At 36.4% G+C, this 15,860-nt stretch overlaps 2 protein-coding genes across 4 annotated transcripts; one reads left to right on the top strand and one right to left on the bottom strand.

Moving 5' to 3' along the window:
- Positions 1 to 1,836: 1,836 nt before the first annotated feature.
- On the bottom strand, positions 1,837 to 3,396 carry LOC107569265 (transcription cofactor HES-6-like). The gene is made up of 4 exons (XM_016255302.1): positions 3,120 to 3,396; positions 2,948 to 3,034; positions 2,770 to 2,851; positions 1,837 to 2,579 (listed from the first exon to the last, which is right to left on the bottom strand). Exons 1-4 carry the CDS (start codon positions 3,180 to 3,182, stop codon positions 2,131 to 2,133), a joined length of 681 nt encoding a protein of 226 aa, XP_016110788.1. The 5' UTR covers positions 3,183 to 3,396; the 3' UTR covers positions 1,837 to 2,130.
- Positions 3,397 to 5,616: 2,220 nt separating this feature from the next.
- LOC107569273 (integral membrane protein 2C-like) lies at positions 5,617 to 15,615 on the top strand. 3 transcript variants are annotated; one of them, XM_016255327.1, is made up of 7 exons: positions 5,617 to 5,824; positions 9,243 to 9,380; positions 9,546 to 9,734; positions 10,558 to 10,668; positions 11,327 to 11,477; positions 14,114 to 14,211; positions 14,537 to 15,615. In XM_016255327.1, the coding sequence occupies exons 1-6, from the start codon at positions 5,732 to 5,734 to the stop codon at positions 14,209 to 14,211; spliced, it is 780 nt and encodes a 259-aa protein (XP_016110813.1). In that variant the 5' UTR covers positions 5,617 to 5,731; the 3' UTR covers positions 14,537 to 15,615. The 3 variants fall into 3 exon arrangements, with proteins under 3 accessions (XP_016110813.1, XP_016110811.1, XP_016110812.1); XM_016255325.1 differs by having other exon boundaries at positions 9,240 to 9,380; XM_016255326.1 differs by lacking the exon at positions 14,537 to 15,615 and having other exon boundaries at positions 9,240 to 9,380; positions 14,114 to 14,257.
- The last annotated feature ends 245 nt before the right edge of the window (positions 15,616 to 15,860 follow it).

Here is a 15,860-nt window from a genome sequence, read left to right as displayed (position 1 = left end):
TTTATATAAACTAAGACACTGAACGTGTCTTAAAACTAGCGGTTATCCAAACTCAGTCTGGATTCTTTAATTAGACGTGATTCAGTGTTTTCTGTCAGCCGCAGTCATTTGCGGTTTGGTCGCGCTAGCCTAACCTTCAACTAGCCCATTTAAAATTAAACCTCCAAATGGTTTTGTGGTAGGAAGATATGTTTGCAATTTTAAAACTAATGTGCTCCTTTTGGTCGACGTCTAATTCAAAAAGAGAAACCGCGCGAAAACCTACAAACTTGGTCTAACTGTTGTAGCCTGAGTCTTTTGTTAGTGCGCTAATTATATGGACTTTTCTCATGTATTTTTTTCTATGATCAGCTGAAAAGTCGTTACAATATTAATCGGTCAAACGTTAAGGAAACGTCCGTGAGCGACGTTAACGGATTTACAGGCCTATAAACAGTGTTGGGGGTAACGCATTACAAGTTACGTAATCAGATTACTTTTTTCAAGTAACTAGTAAAGTAACACATTACTTTTTCATTTACAAGAGAGCATCTGAGTTACTTTTTCAAGTAAGTAACGCAAGTTACTGTTTTTCCAATTTATTTACTGACAGCTCTCCTGTCCCCATGTTGAGAAATCAGATGTTATTGTAGTTCTAAATAAATATGAATATGCATGAATTCATCTCACTCACACACACAAAAAACACAGATTCAGTATTCCTCAAAATGAATAAAAATAATGCAACTCAGAATATGACGCAAACCTGCAATAATTAAATGTTAAACAACACAAATATGCTTTATGTATTTAATCCCATTCTATTAACCAATGTCTTTGCTTCTGACCTTCGATGATCCAGTTCAACTGTACTAATAAGCACAAATGACTCTAGACAAACATTTGTGTGTCTTTTTTTATTGCTCAAGTGTGTTGAAATTTCTTCTTCTGCATTCTACGGACGTAACTGTACTTTCCCTTCAGCCTGAGGCGCATTCATTTCACTTTTGGTGTGAAAAGGCTTTTATATTTGCCAAAAATATAGCTTTTTATTTTAAAAACAAACAAGCAAGCCCTGTCCAGATTTTAAAAGTAACGCAAAAGTAACGTAACGCATTACTTTTTTTAATAAAAAGTAACTAAGTACCGTAATTAGTTCCTTTTTAGTGGAGTAACGCAATATTGTAACGCATTACTTTTAAAAGTAACTTTCCCCAACACTGCCTATAACGTGGTTGCAGGTTCTATGATTTGCCCCTTACAAAAAAATAGGCCTACCATTACAAGCGTGTCCGCTAATTATTAAATAAATATAATCTACAAACTATATATAAATATAATCTATAAATCTATTTAGATGACAGACTTGACCAGTAACACGTATCTGCAGCACATGTTAAAGTGTTATAATCGTCAATGAGGTGTTACTTTTTACGTCTGAAGGGTCAAAACACCCAAAGCGGACATTCACACTTACTGTGTGTGAAGGTGTGATAAAGCACGTTACATACTCTGTTTATTAGCTACATCAAAGCAATAGCATCTGCCTAAAAACTGCATAACATCTGCTCTTCGTCAATTCCTGCGAAAAGCCTCAAATTCGCGTTACCTTAACTTAGATTTAAAGAGGACACCACATGAAACTCTTCACAGTGAGGAAATCTAAATGTTTTATTGAAATCACAATCACATATAAACCACTGAATGTCATTACATCTAACATTTACATTTATTTCAAAATGACTTCTTCATAATGACAACGTACATCTTTTTTGATAAGTCAAGAGATTTATAAGCTATCACGACATTGAAATATTTACATCCTACAATAATTAAGAGATGGGAAAACACTCCCTAGAAATATTATTTATCCTTACAGTGTTGCTTAACTTGGCTTATACAAAATTAAATAAAAATACGAACTTTTTTTGTGTAAAACTGGACTGAAATGCACATTGTTGCACCAAGAAGAGCTTCTGAGGGGTAACGTATCCACAGGTCGACGACAAAAAACGTTGCAGCTGCCCTATTCCTATGTAGAACTGTCCGTGGTCTTATCATAAAGGTGCTCCTGGACTATTGCATGTTTTAATAGCTCTAAACTAAAAAGATACTGTTCATGAATCAACTGGGATCTCCAGAAGCATCTGTCTACCAAGGTCTCCACATGGACTTGGAGAGATGCACGGTTGGCACGCTTGGCGCTTGCTCCCTGGCGTCCACCGAGACTCGGCTGTGCTCCGTGTCCGTGTCATCCAGGTCAGAGCAAAGGTCGTCGCTGGAGGTGGTGGAGGGGGCCGGGGACAAGGCTGAGGAGCCGCTGGTGACCACGCTCCTGTCTCCGGGCGACAACGCAGCGTATGTCGCCTCGCCAGGCCAAGTGCCACAGTTACTAGAGTCCGGCACGAGATCTGACAGGGTGTCCTGAAAGCGATCCTCGTCGTTCAGAGGCATGCACTCCAGGAGGTGGTTCAGCAGGTCGGCGGCGATGCTCGCGTCGATTCCCGGACAGCCGGACACGAAGGTGTGCACCTCATGCATGCACTGGATGTATCCCGCGGCGAAGCGCTCGTTAGCTTCGCGGTTCACGCTGTCAGCTTCTGCGGAGGAGAAAAGCGGTGTGACATCACGACCCAAATACATAGGCTACGACTTGCAAGCAAGCCTGTATGTAGCTAATAATGTTAATTTGATCGTGTGAATATGTAATACCTCATGTTCTTGTGACATTGAATTAATAAAGCGTTAAAAAAAAGCAAGCCTGTATGAAACTTGATAACAGCTCCTTACCCTTCTCTTTGTTTTGCAGGATACTTTCCACGCGCTTCACGGTCATTTCCAACACCTCTGCATTCTCCATTTTTACCTGCGCCTAAAATAAACCAATGAGTAAATAACGACGTTAAGGCTCTCTTTGCGCTGTATGTTGGTGTGGGATACAGATGCATGAAGTGATGAATAAACTTACATCCGGGTCGGCTAGCAGTAGCCTCAGCTCCTGTAAACTTTCATTGATGCGGGCGCGTCTCTTTTTCTCCACCAGCGGCTTCCTCGTCTGAAGAGGGAGAGAGAAATGCGTTTAACTTGTGGAAAACGTCGATATATTTGTTTTTGCGATTAAAAAGGCGCGTTGCGTATACCTTTCTGTCTTTTATTCCGTAAAGATCCTCCTCTTGTCTGTTACTGCGGGACGCAGGGGCCATATTGCTGCAGTAAAGAGACCGCTGAGAGGACGCCTGAATGGAGGGCAGATGGTTGGCGGGTTCAATTCGAGACAAAAGTCTGTGCTAACAAGCACTACATATACTGTGCAAAGTGGGCGACTGAAGGGGGACATTTATGAGGTCTGATTTACATGTGAATGAACTGACTGGTAACCAATCAACAGCCTTGCCTTTGTGCACTGTAAACCAACCCGCCCTGTGAACCTGTAGATGGACCAGAGGACGGTTTAGTGAATAAAATTAAGTAGCCTACAATTACACTATAGGCTACATAGGTAGATAGATAGATAGAACAGACAATGTCATACTACATAAGTCAATAAGTTAGATAGATAGATAGATAGATAGATAGATAGATAGATGATAGATAGAAAGATAGATGATAGATAGATAGATAGATAGATAGATAGATAGATAGATAGATAGAAAACAATATCCTGACATTAAACTGAGAACAAAGTGATAAAACTTCAATTGCATAGTTTTTCAGCTCAATTTTCTTCAAATTAATGTCAAAGTGTCATGAAGAAATGCCAATGATCTCACTCAATTTATTCATATATTTTTAATTTAAAAATCCAAAAGATGTAAGTTTTCGAGTTTAGAGGGTTGAGACCATAGACTGTATAAAACAGGTTGAAACTTGATGTTATCCTGACTGTAGTCAGAACTAAACTCTTCTCAGAGACGTGGAATGGGAAGTGACTGTGAAGACAATGAGGAAACTTCATCCATATAGATGGTATTTATAATCAACACAAGCAAATTAAAGCAATTTTTCAAGTATTTCTCTCAAGAAACTTAATCGGTCACCTATATTGAGACTGACAGATGTTTGTGAGCAATATAAACCGACTTACAACTGCTTGCCTGGACCCTCGATAAGAGGGGGGTGGAAATAAAAAAATAAATAGCAAAGACATAATCTGAATGGCTAGCAACCAGAGACTGGTAGTTTTTATGCATTACATAATAATATAATAATTTCCCCATCATCAGTGCTTTGTTATGAGGCCATCTGTGAAAGAACATCTGAATGTAATGCAAGACATATGAAAAGGCACGCATAGTGTAGCCTACTGCTGAAATGTAACATCCATGTACGACTTCTGAAAACTAAACTCTAAGTCAAAAGTCATTTTTACACTCATAATATTTGTTAATTCTCCATATTTACGTCAGATAACGAATCGCATTGTTTAGTGAATAAAAGAAAGCAAATGAGTTACATTTATTTTATTACAGTTATTGAATATAGGCTATTTAGCCTAGCTAATAGCCTATGATATATTATATTGGTTGCCATATATACACTTTTGTCTAATTCATTCGTTAAGTAAAAAAAAAAAAGAGTAAAGTCTCAGCAGAATTGAAGGTCACTAAACGTTTAAATCTACAGTGCTATGATAAAACATGAAATTCAAAATTATTTTCTGTTTCAATAACCCAAAAAAAACTGATTATGCTTCATTTGCGTTGTTTGTGGATTATAATTCATAGATTATAACCTGCATCAGAGCCATAAAAAGCATTAATCAGTGTCAGGTTATTTATTGACTTCCGGCAGTCTGATGCAAATCAGAACGCGTAGTAGAGCACCGTAAACGGCTAAAATAGAACCGGAATGCACGTCCATTTGTGGGAGAGAAAAAAATCCACAATAAAAGTCCAAGAAGGGTCCAGGCGGAGATGAATGGCTGATTTAGAAAAATCCCGTGGGATATATTTTTTTATTATTCCAACTTAGTACAATTGAAAAATGATTTTAAATCAGTGCAAGTTATTAAATTGTATATTTTCTGTTAATGTGCGATCACATCCATGGCGAGATCATCTTTTGATATATCATTCAAGGTTATTAATTTGACAAATGATCTTGGCACATTAAGATTTCTCACTGTCAGTGTTATGCAAAATATCATTAGACTAGATTTATAGCTTAACTATGCACCAATAATGAAATGTACATCAATGCGTAGTAATGCAAAACATAATCATTTGAATCTTTAAATTGCATCACTGATACCGTGTTAAAGAGTTACATTTATTATGCAGGATGGTTTTTCTTGAACATGTTAAGCAAAATAGGAATTGTGTAGGATATACTAAAATTCTGTATATTAAAAATTGCAAAATTTGATCTCAGGAAAAATCTTACGGGAATGGATGTATAGATGGATGGATTATTCTTGTGCTGATTTAAAAGTGCTTTCCCCCGAATAATTATTATTTATGGTTGCATTTAGAGTAAGAATAAAGCGTTGTCATTTTGTCCTTTGGAACATAATTCGAATCTGAACGGGTTAATAGACGAGACCTTTTTTATTGTCAAAATTGTAAGTGATGCTAATTTTAGAAAGCAGACGCCGATTGGTGGACTCTTACTTTGCAGTGTACCGGAAGCGAGGGAATCCTCTTTAAGTTCGCCCGCCCTCTGTCGAGTGCTTCACTCACAGCTCAGAAGCGTCCTTAGTGGTACAATCACTACTGGACGTCCTAACCGCAGAAAACTAGGAAGAAGCGTCAAAATGGTGAAGATATCTTTTCAGCAAGTAACTGCACAGAAGCCGGAAAAGGAGAACGATGGAGACAAAGAGGAAATTCACATGCCGTACTCTCAGGTGACTTATAGCTTTTAAATACCCGTTATTGTCTATTGTTTTGTTGGCTGCTGTGAAACCGTCCTTTGTTTTGTCTCGGTCCTCCAGGCAAAAAGAAATCAAAAATGTAAAAAAGCAAATATATATATTTTTATTTGAATTCATATTTATGTTTAACGTCTGCTTGAGAAAAAACAACATTTTAATAATTGGACTTATTTAATAAGTGCTATTATGTCTCTAAACTAATTAGGCGATTAATAGACAAAAGTGAAATGTATATCTGAATATAATATTATTTTAATATATAATATTACTTCAAACATGCACAAGCAAGCATTCCAAAGTGAATAATATTTAATGGAATAACAACAATAATAATCATTATTGTTATTCTATTAAGTATTATTCACTTTGGAATGCTTGCTTGTGCATGTTTGAAGTAAAACAAATAATGTATAAACGGATTGCGCATTATAGATGTGAAGCAGTGTTGAGATTCACAGGAAAACATCCGCTCATCTGTCTGAGTGTTGGAATTGACAGAAAAAATTATGCTGTGACAGCAGATCTCTTCATTTTCTTATTTCTGTGAATGCATCAGTTTGTCTTTATTTGCTTGTTACAGAATGATGAATATCAGATGGGGGGGTAGTGCCTTCACAAAATGGATGCCTGATGGATCTTTTGGTTTTTTTTTGTTTTAGTGTTGTAATCCGCTCTGAGGAATATGATGCAGACAGCAGATTGAATAATTTTCTCATTTCTGAGAATGCATCGGTTTATAGCCGTTGGAAGCTGTTGAAGTGCATCAGAGCTTTAGGATTTTAAGTAAAAAAAAGCTTAATAAAGTCCATTTATTAGAATTCAACTGGGAGTATCTGAAATCTACAAGCGTTAGAATCAGTGTTGGGGAAAGTTACTTTTAAAAGTAATGTGTTACTCCATAAAATAGTAACTAATTACATTACTTGGTTACGTTTTATGGAAAGTAATGCGTTACGTTACTTTTTAAATCTGGACAGGGGTTGCTTGTTTGTTTTTAAAATAAAAAAGTTATATTTTTGGCAAATATAAAAGCCTTTCACACCAAAAGTGAAATGATTAAGCCTCAGGCTGAAGGGAAAGTAAATTTACATCCGTACAGTAGAATGCAGAAGAAGAAATTTCAACACACTTGAGCAATAAAAAAGACACACAAATGTTTGTCTAGAGTAATTGTGCTTATTAGTACAGTTGAACTGCATCATCGAAGGCCAGAAGCAAAGACATCGGTTAATAGAACGGGATTAAATACATAAAGCATATTTGTGTTGTTTAACATTTAATTATTGCAGGTTTGCGTCATATTCGGAGTTGCATTATTTTTATTAATTTTGAGGAATACTGAATCTGTGTTTTTTGTGAGTGAGATGAATTAATGCATATTTTTTTAGAACTATAACATCTTCTGATTTCTGTCACCAGAGCTGGAAAAAAAAGTAACTTGCGTTACTTCTTTGAAAAAGTAACTCGATATTCTCTTGTAAATTAAAAAGTAATGCGTTACTTTACTAGTTACTTGAAAAAAGTAATCTGATTACGTAACTCGCGTTACTTGTAATGCGTTACCCCCAACACTGGTTATAATGTAGGACATTTGTGGGCGACTCAGAACGTTCCCTTCTCTAGTGCGTCACATTTTTAATTCAACTTCACGTGCCTGCATTCATCTTCCCTACTAGAGTGAAAATGATGTGGATTCATCTAATCTGATACTAGTGCTGTTATTTTCAGCCTGATTCCCACACACTGTCTCCTACCCGCTGCTACTGTGTGTCCTCTCTACGTAGAAAGGAACTCCTGTACAAATAAGGAGAGTGGAAGTACAGTACATGTCTAAAAATATCACTCTGCCAGGCGGAGATAGTAGCTCTGTCACTCAGCAAGTCTGTTTGATTCACGATGATCCAGAGCCTGCGTGGGCCGATCCGAGCTGGTGTCCTCGGCACCAGCGTCTCTGAGAGACTGGAGGCGGATGGATTGCTCACGCCACCTGACGTCTTGAGACGCTGCCGTGACTCATTTCTTGGCGCAGTTGGGTGCTGAAAGTAATGCACTGCAAAAAATGAGTTTCTTGCCTAGTATTTTTGTCTTGTTTCTCATTATACATATCTCCAACAAATTCAAATGAAGATATATTAACTTGAAAAGGAAAATGGCTTAGATAGTAAGTCTTGTTTTCTGAAATGAAGTTAATTTATGCTTCAAAGAAATAAAATATGTACGAATTTTCTTAGTGTTTTTGTTACACATAACTAAAAATGATTAAATCACTGTGCTTTTTCTTAAGAAAGAAAATGACTTGATTTCTGGGAAATGTGTCCAAAATCATGCTTAAAACAAGAACAAATATTTGTTAATGGGTTATGAAAAATCACATTCTTTTCTCTTGATTTATGAATGTTTAGATATTTATTTTTTATTTTTTTGCAATGATTTGTGCCAGCTTGCTGATACAGATTTCCGAATGAAAAAATTGATATGTAGATCATCATCACTAAGTGTTATCAATGCCCATCATTTTGAAATTAAAAGGATAGTCCACCCAAAAATGAAAAATAATGTCAGTCCAAACATGTATGCAAGTTTTTTTTTTTTTTTTTTCTTCTGTGGAGCACAAAAGGAGATATTTTGAAGAATGTTGTGAACCAAGCAGTTTCGGGTCCCACTGATGTCCAAAATATTTTTTATTTTTTTTGTCAATACAATGTAAATCAATGGGACCTGAAATGATTTGGTTACCAACTTTATTTAAAATATAGTTTTTTGTATGTGTGTTCCACAGGGGGGGAAAAAGCCATACAGGTTTGGAACAACAAATGAAGGAGAGAAAATGTTGACACAATTGTGACCTTGGACCACAAAACCAGTCACTGTGGTATATTTGTAGCAATAGCCAAAAATACATTGTATAGGTCAAAATGATAGATTTTTCTTTTATGCCAAAAATCATTGTGATATTAAGTAAAGATCATGTTCCATGAAGATATTTTGTACATTTCCTACCGTAAATATATTAAAACTTATTTTTTAATTAGTAATATGCGTTGCTAAGAACTTCATTTGGACAACTTTAAAGGAGATTTTCTCAATATTTAGATTTTTTTGCACCCTCATATTCCAGATTTTCAAATAGCTGTATCTCGACCAAATATTGTTATTGTGGAAAGCTTATTTATTCAGCGTTCAGATGATGTATAAATCTCAATTTTGAAAAATTGACCCCATGACTGGTTTTGTGGTCCAGGGTCACAATTTTCATTTTTGCTTAGACTCTCCCTTTAAATATTCAGTAAACATGCAGCATTTGTCAAATGAGAATCAGTCCAGCCAGTGAAAACTATCCCAAGTGCTGTGAATTCACAAAACTAATTGAAGTTGTTTTGTTTCCCAGCAGGATGAGTTGGTGCTCCCGGTTAGATCTAAGAAGTCTTCCTTTAGTGGCCTTTGGTGCGTCGTGCCTGGCTTGGTGATCTTCCTGTCAGGCTTGATCCTGGCGTCTGTATGCCTGTACCGCTACTACTTCAGCCCCCAGGTGAGACGCTAGACGTCATTGGATCTGTTAATCATCTTTTATTCACAAGCAAGCTTATTAAAGTTCATTGCCATAGCGATCACCATAGCAACACCTTGCTGGATCTTTTACTCACTAAACAAGTTCAAGTGCCCTCTTTTGAAGCCCTCTGCTTTCTTTCTCCAGATCCCAGAGGACAGTTTGTTCCACTGTCGGGTGATGTATGAGGACCCCCTGTTCGCCCCATTACTCGGAAGGCAGGAGCTAGAGGAGAACGTCGGTATCTACCTGGATGACAACTATGAGCAGATCAGCGTGCCTGTGCCCGACTTTGGAAGCAGTGACCCAGCTGACATCATTCACGACTTTCACAGGGTGAGGATCTTTCCTAGAAGCACTTGAAGTGAAGTTCTGAACATTTAGCTCTGGTACAGTTTCTTCTAGTTCTCTGGCAGCACAAAAGCTGGTGTTAGTCATCACGGCTCCCCCAGATGGACTGTGAACCATTTCTAAGGAAACCTTTTGTCTGCTGAAATCATTGTTTAATATTCAGCGCAATGTGCCAGGCACAGGAGTACATGCAAATGTTTCTGTGAAAGCCACATTTCCAAGTTCTCCAGACGCTGTAAATCCATGAGAATGTCAGTCTGGTAAAAAGCAGAACATTGTGTTCTTCCAGCTCCATTTATTTGAGCAAAAGTGCATTAGAAACAGTAATATTGTGAAATATTATTACAATTTAATTACGTTAAGACTTGTTTTCTATGTGACCATATTTTAAAATGTAATTTATTCCTGTGATGCAAAGCTGAATTTTCAGCATCATTACTCCAGTCTTCAGTGTCACATGATCCTTCAGAAATCATTCTAATTTGCTGCTCAAGAAATATTTCTTATTATTATCCATGTTAAAACCGTTGTTTCTTAATGTTTCTATAGAAACCCTGATATATGTTTTCATAGGTGCATAGACAATTCAAAAGAACAACATTTATTTGAAATAGAAATCTTTTGTAACAATATAAATCTTGCTACTGTCACTTTTTTGATCCGTTTAATGCGTCCTTGCTGAGAAAAAGTATTAAACTTTTCAACAGTGGTGAATGTATTGGAACTTCAACATATCTCTCAAATCATTTTTTTTATTTGATTCTGGAGTCGTTATTAACGGAGGTGTTGTCGTTTCTCGTTAACACAGGGACTCACAGCTTACTACGACATTGCGTTGGATAAGTGTTACGTTATTGAGCTCAACACGACAATCGTCATGCCGCCCAGGAGCCTGTGGGAGCTGCTTGTCAATGTCAAGGTAACCGATTGCATAAAGTGTTATGTAACACTCGAACAAAAGGTCTCAGTTTGTGAGTCACAAGTTTGATGTGAAGCCTTTATTTCTGAAATATTACAAGTATTTCATGAATGATTTCTGAAGGTAAAACTGTACCTTCAGAAATCAGTTGTTTAAAAAAAAAAAAAAAAAAACTTAAATTTTAACCCGCAAGGACAAAGTTACCATGATCATGGAAAACCTGGAAATATCAGAGAACGTTTAGGATAATGATAAAGTCATGGAAACTAACTTATAAAGATTTTAGTATATGATAATTATTTATTTTTAGTTTGCAATTTAAATTATTTAGTATATAAAAATGTAGTATCTTAAATTTAGTGTAGAATAAAAAAAAAATGTATATATATATATTTTTTTTTAACTTCCTCCAGTTCCGAAACATTTTATTCTAGAAAAGTTATTTACAAAGTTATTATTAATTTTAATTAATTCAATACAAAAATCAAAGGAAAAAAGTCCATTCATGCAAACCCTAAAAGGAATTTGTCACTTCCCTAGCGGAGGCGACACACATATTTCTAATCCGTTTGATTCATCATAGCCAGTGTGTCAGTGTTGATGGAATGAAGCTCATAGCCCCATGTGACCGTTTGTATGCATTTGTGTATTTTGACAGCGGGGGATGTATTTGCCCCAGACCTACATCATTCAGGAAGAGATGGTGGTGACGGGGCGCGTTAGGAACATGCGTCAGCTGGGACCCTTCATCCACCGGCTCTGTTATGGAAAAGAAACCTACAGACTGAGACGCCGTAGCAGCCAAAAACGTGAGTTTCTTGACATCTTGATTTATTATTGGTGTTTGCCAAGTCAAACATCACTATGAATATTATTATTACAAAAGATTGAAATAAATAAGATTTTTTTATGTTTTTGAAAGAAGACTCTTATGCTCACCAAGGCTAGAAACTGTGATACTGGTTGTTGTTGTTTTTTGATTCTTTGATGAATTAGAAATTCAAAGAACAGTATTTATTTGAAATCTTTTGTAACATTATAAATGTCACTTTTATATGACTTTTAATCCATTTAAAACGTTCTTGCTGAATAGAAGTATTAACATTTTTCAATAGTAGTTTATCAGTTTTCACAAGAATATGAAGCAGCACAGCTGTTTTCAACATTGAAGATGATAAGAAATGTTTCTTGAGCAGCAAATCAGAATTAGAATGATTTCTGAAGGGACACTGAAGATTGGAGTAATGATAGTGAAAATTCATTACAGGGATATGTAACATTTTAAAATATATTCAAACAGAAAACGATTATTTTAAACAGTAGAGAACATGTAATAGTCACTTTTTTTTTTACATGTTATTTATTACTGGAACCTGCACACACAGATGTATCTGTGGTTGTCTGGCAGCTCCTGTTCCTGTTTTTTTTTTTTTCTTCTAATTTCTATCCACCCAGTTATCTTGCGTAAATCAGACACAATAACTATTGCTGATAGCACAACGTCTTCCTCTTTTTATGAGTCCGACTGCTTTAATCTAATGTTAAACGTTGCATTCAGATTGATCTGGGCATGTGCTGTGTGCTTTCAGTTTTTTTGCTCATGGCACGTTGAAACCGATCTTCATTCTGATTAATGCGTGCCCACGTAGGTGTGTAAGCGTGACTCACGATTGTAGAGTACACGGAGCATCTCTAGTTAGGAAACCACGCAGAGGGGGATGTGATGCACGTCAGGCACTGATGCATTGTGGGAGTTGCCGTTTATATCAGAGGGCATCTCTCTGTGGTGTGATGCAGAGGCTGAGGTGTGGGAAGTGATGCGGCGTGGGAGCTGTAATTTGGCTCCTTAAGGACTTCCTCACAATCATCCGTGCGCAGATGGTGTCTGAAGCCACAGGAAATAGAACTTGACTTGCAACATTTGCGCCACACCAAGAGTGTGACCACTGAGTTCAACTTCTCAAAAATTTATTTTTCACTTATGCCGGGTTCAGACTTCACAATATTTTTGTCGGTCATGATAGTCACTGTGTCAGATTTCACGATTTTGACTCCTAAAATCTTGTGTCGTGGACAAGAAACATGTCAGACTACACGTTGCTTCCCGACCATTCATCGCGTGTCGTCTTTAACCGGTTGTCGTCCACTATGACACACTACACGTGCTGAAACGATGGAATCTTGCGTCCCGGCGCCCATTGTCGTTTACGAATCCCCACGCCACCCTACGTCAAGAAAATCAAGAAAATGGGGCTAAAGTCGTGTAGTCTGAACCGGGGGCATTAGAGAACGTATGACCCAAACAACCAACTGCGAGATAAATCAAGCTTTAAAACATTTTTAGTTTGAAACTAAAAAATATTTGTAAATTAGAAATAAAAAGACAAGGCATTAAATGGGTTGCTAGTTATGTAGTCGGGTAACATTACCTAGTTAAATTGTAGAAACTCACTCTATTCAAAAGCTTGGGGTCAATGTGATTTTTATTTTATTTGCTCAAAGAAATCAACACTTATTCAACAAGGATGCATTCAATTGATAAAAAATGACGGTAAAGACATATTATAATGTTGCAAACAATTTCTATTTCAAATAAATGCTATTCTTTAGAACTTTCTATTCATCAAATAATCTTATATCAAATGTATTACATTTTCCACTAATATATTAAGCAGCACAACTGCTTTTAACATTGATAATAATAAAACTCTTTCCAAATCCGCATATTAGAATTATTTCTGAAGGATTATGTGACAATGAAGACTGGAGTAATGGTGCTGAAAATGTAGCTTTTTCAGGAATAAATTAAATTAGAATTTTAAAATATATTACAATAGAAAACCGTTCTCAGTATTTCACAATATTACTGATTTTACTGTATTTTTGATTAAATAAATACAGACTTGGTCCACATAAGACGCTTCTAAAACATAAAAAATATAATTTTACTGACCCCGCACTTTTGAATGCTAGTTTAAAATCCTTCCTGAACTAGAAAATCTGTAACTACGATGTTGAACACGTGAAATCGACATTAGTATGTCCATGCAACAATTATGCAATACAGTACATGCAACACAGTGCTATATCATTTCAGGAATAAATTAAATTAGAATTTTTAAATATATTACAATAGAAAACCGTTCTCAGTATTTCACAATATTACTGATTTTACTGTATTTTTGATTAAATAAATACAGACTTGGTCCACATAAGACGCTTCTAAAACATAAAAAATATAATTTTACTGACCCCGCACTTTTGAATGCTAGTTTAAAATCCTTCCTGAACTAGGCAGCACAAAAATCTGTAACTACGATGTTGAACACGTGAAATCGACATTAGTATGTCCATGCAACAATTATGCAATACAGTACATGCAACACAGTGCTATATCGAAATGAGCATCCTTGTTTAACCCAACTCGAATCTGTTTCTTCCTCAGGCATCGAGAAGAGGGAGACCAGAAACTGCCACAGCATCCGGCACTTCGAGAACACGTTCGTCGTAGAGACGAAGATTTGTGACAGACTCCTGCTGTAGTTTCCTTCCCTTCTCAACTCTACTGAGCAAAACCCAAAACTGACCCGTCCCCATCTGTCCAGCTTAACAGCACTTTATCAGCATGATATACCTGTACATAATGTTAGATAATGCCATATCTGTGTTTTCTTGGTTTGGTTTTTCCAAGAATAAACTGTAATGACTTTTTTCATTCCAAACTGTATGTGGGGTTTTTTTCTTTCTTTTTTTGTCTTTGTCTAAATTAGATTTTGATTTGCATATTCTGAAGCACATCGTCTAGTTTGTTTTTTTTCAGTGGGGACGTTTCCTCAAATATAACTGTTGTGACAGACTCCTGCTGTAGTTTCCTTCCCTTCTCAACTCTACTGAGCAAAACCCAAAACTGACCCGTCCCCATCTGTCCAGCTTAACAGCACTTTATCAGCATGATATACCTGTACATAATGTTAGATAATGCCATATCTGTGTTTTCTTGGTTTGGTTTTTCCAAGAATAAACTGTAATGACTTTTTTCATTCCAAACTGTATGTGGGGGTTTTTTTCCTTTCTTTTTTTGTCTTTGTCTAAATTAGATTTTGATTTGCATATTCTGAAGCACATCGTCTAGTTTGTTTTTTTTCAGTGGGGACGTTTCCTCAAATATAACTTTGAGATTATTCTCAGACGTCTGGCATGCACTGATGAATGATTTGCGTAAAGCCTCGGTTTGTGTAGACTGATGGTTATTTTAGTGTGTGTCATTTGTTCAAAAATGTTGTTCATTTCTTTCTGTGTTGGCTAAGAAATCCAGTATTAGAAAATTGTCTTCAATGCCAAAAGATGTATACCTCATATTTTAGAAATGTATGACTTTAAGCCTGTTAGTGTGAGTTTTTGAACGTGATATAAGCAATATAAGTTTTCTTATCTTGGATTTCCTAACTTTACATCCATTTCTTTGTAGTAATGTTGGTCATCGGAGCAGTTTATCATGTTCAAATACTCTGTGTGTTGCTCTTTAATACATGTGAATAAAGTTTGTAGAAAAATGTGAAAAACTAGCCACCGGATGTTGGTTTGAAATGTTTCAAATGCAGTATGTCTATACTGATAAGAATGGGCTGTTCTTTAAGTTAAAGGTGAGTTTTCTTAGGCACAGATGTGCAGAAATCTCTTCCTTGCTTTTCCTATTCCTTTTTTTTTAATGTACGGTCCATCCATGAATAATGGTAGATCTTTCGACCTCATCTGAGGTGGAATCATTTCATATTGCTTGCACTTTTTCCTAATTGTACCATTTAAATGTATTTGTTCATCTTCCACATACTGGTGTAGCAACAACTGGTTTTGTCTGGAATAAATGAGGCATTTGATTTGATGCACTCTATTCTGCAGCTTTGTAAATGATAATTGCTTGTAAAAATCCATCAATAAACCGCTGAAACCCTACTCTCGCTCTGTTGATAATTACAAATACAGTATGTGATTGCATGCAAGAGACCTTTCAGCACACTTGGCCCACAAACCACAACATGAAAAACATCCCTCATGTGAAGCAACAGGAGAGGGTGTGGACTTGAATGCTGTCGATGCAAAATTTTTACTTCCTTATGCCAGCCTGTAAGCTTTGTGCAACCATGTGAACTGTTTCTCATTTTTTCACACCTCAGTTGAAGTCAAATGAATTG

The sequence above is a fragment of the Sinocyclocheilus grahami genome, unplaced genomic scaffold, assembly GCF_001515645.1.
Source record: "Sinocyclocheilus grahami isolate Dianchi unplaced genomic scaffold, SAMN03320097.WGS_v1.1 scaffold1328.1, whole genome shotgun sequence".
Lineage (NCBI taxonomy): Eukaryota > Metazoa > Chordata > Actinopteri > Cypriniformes > Cyprinidae > Sinocyclocheilus > Sinocyclocheilus grahami.
This window is presented reverse-complemented; position numbering and strand designations above follow the sequence as displayed.

Excerpts from the sequence above, each read along its gene's own strand:
- LOC107569273 (XM_016255325.1), top strand. The coding sequence starts at position 5,732 with ATGGTGAAGATATCTTTTCAGCAAGTAACTGCACAGAAGCCGGAAAAG. Across the intron at positions 5,825-9,239 it reads TTCACATGCCGTACTCTCAG|CAGGATGAGTTGGTGCTCCC; the intron begins GTGACTTATAGC and ends TTTGTTTCCCAG. Across the intron at positions 10,669-11,326 it reads AGCTGCTTGTCAATGTCAAG|CGGGGGATGTATTTGCCCCA; the intron begins GTAACCGATTGC and ends GTATTTTGACAG.
- LOC107569265 (XM_016255302.1), bottom strand. The coding sequence starts at position 3,182 with ATGGCCCCTGCGTCCCGCAGTAACAGACAAGAGGAGGATCTTTACGGA. Across the intron at positions 3,035-3,119 it reads ACGGAATAAAAGACAGAAAG|ACGAGGAAGCCGCTGGTGGA; the intron begins GTATACGCAACG and ends CTCCCTCTTCAG. Across the intron at positions 2,852-2,947 it reads TACTGCTAGCCGACCCGGAT|GCGCAGGTAAAAATGGAGAA; the intron begins GTAAGTTTATTC and ends GGTTTATTTTAG.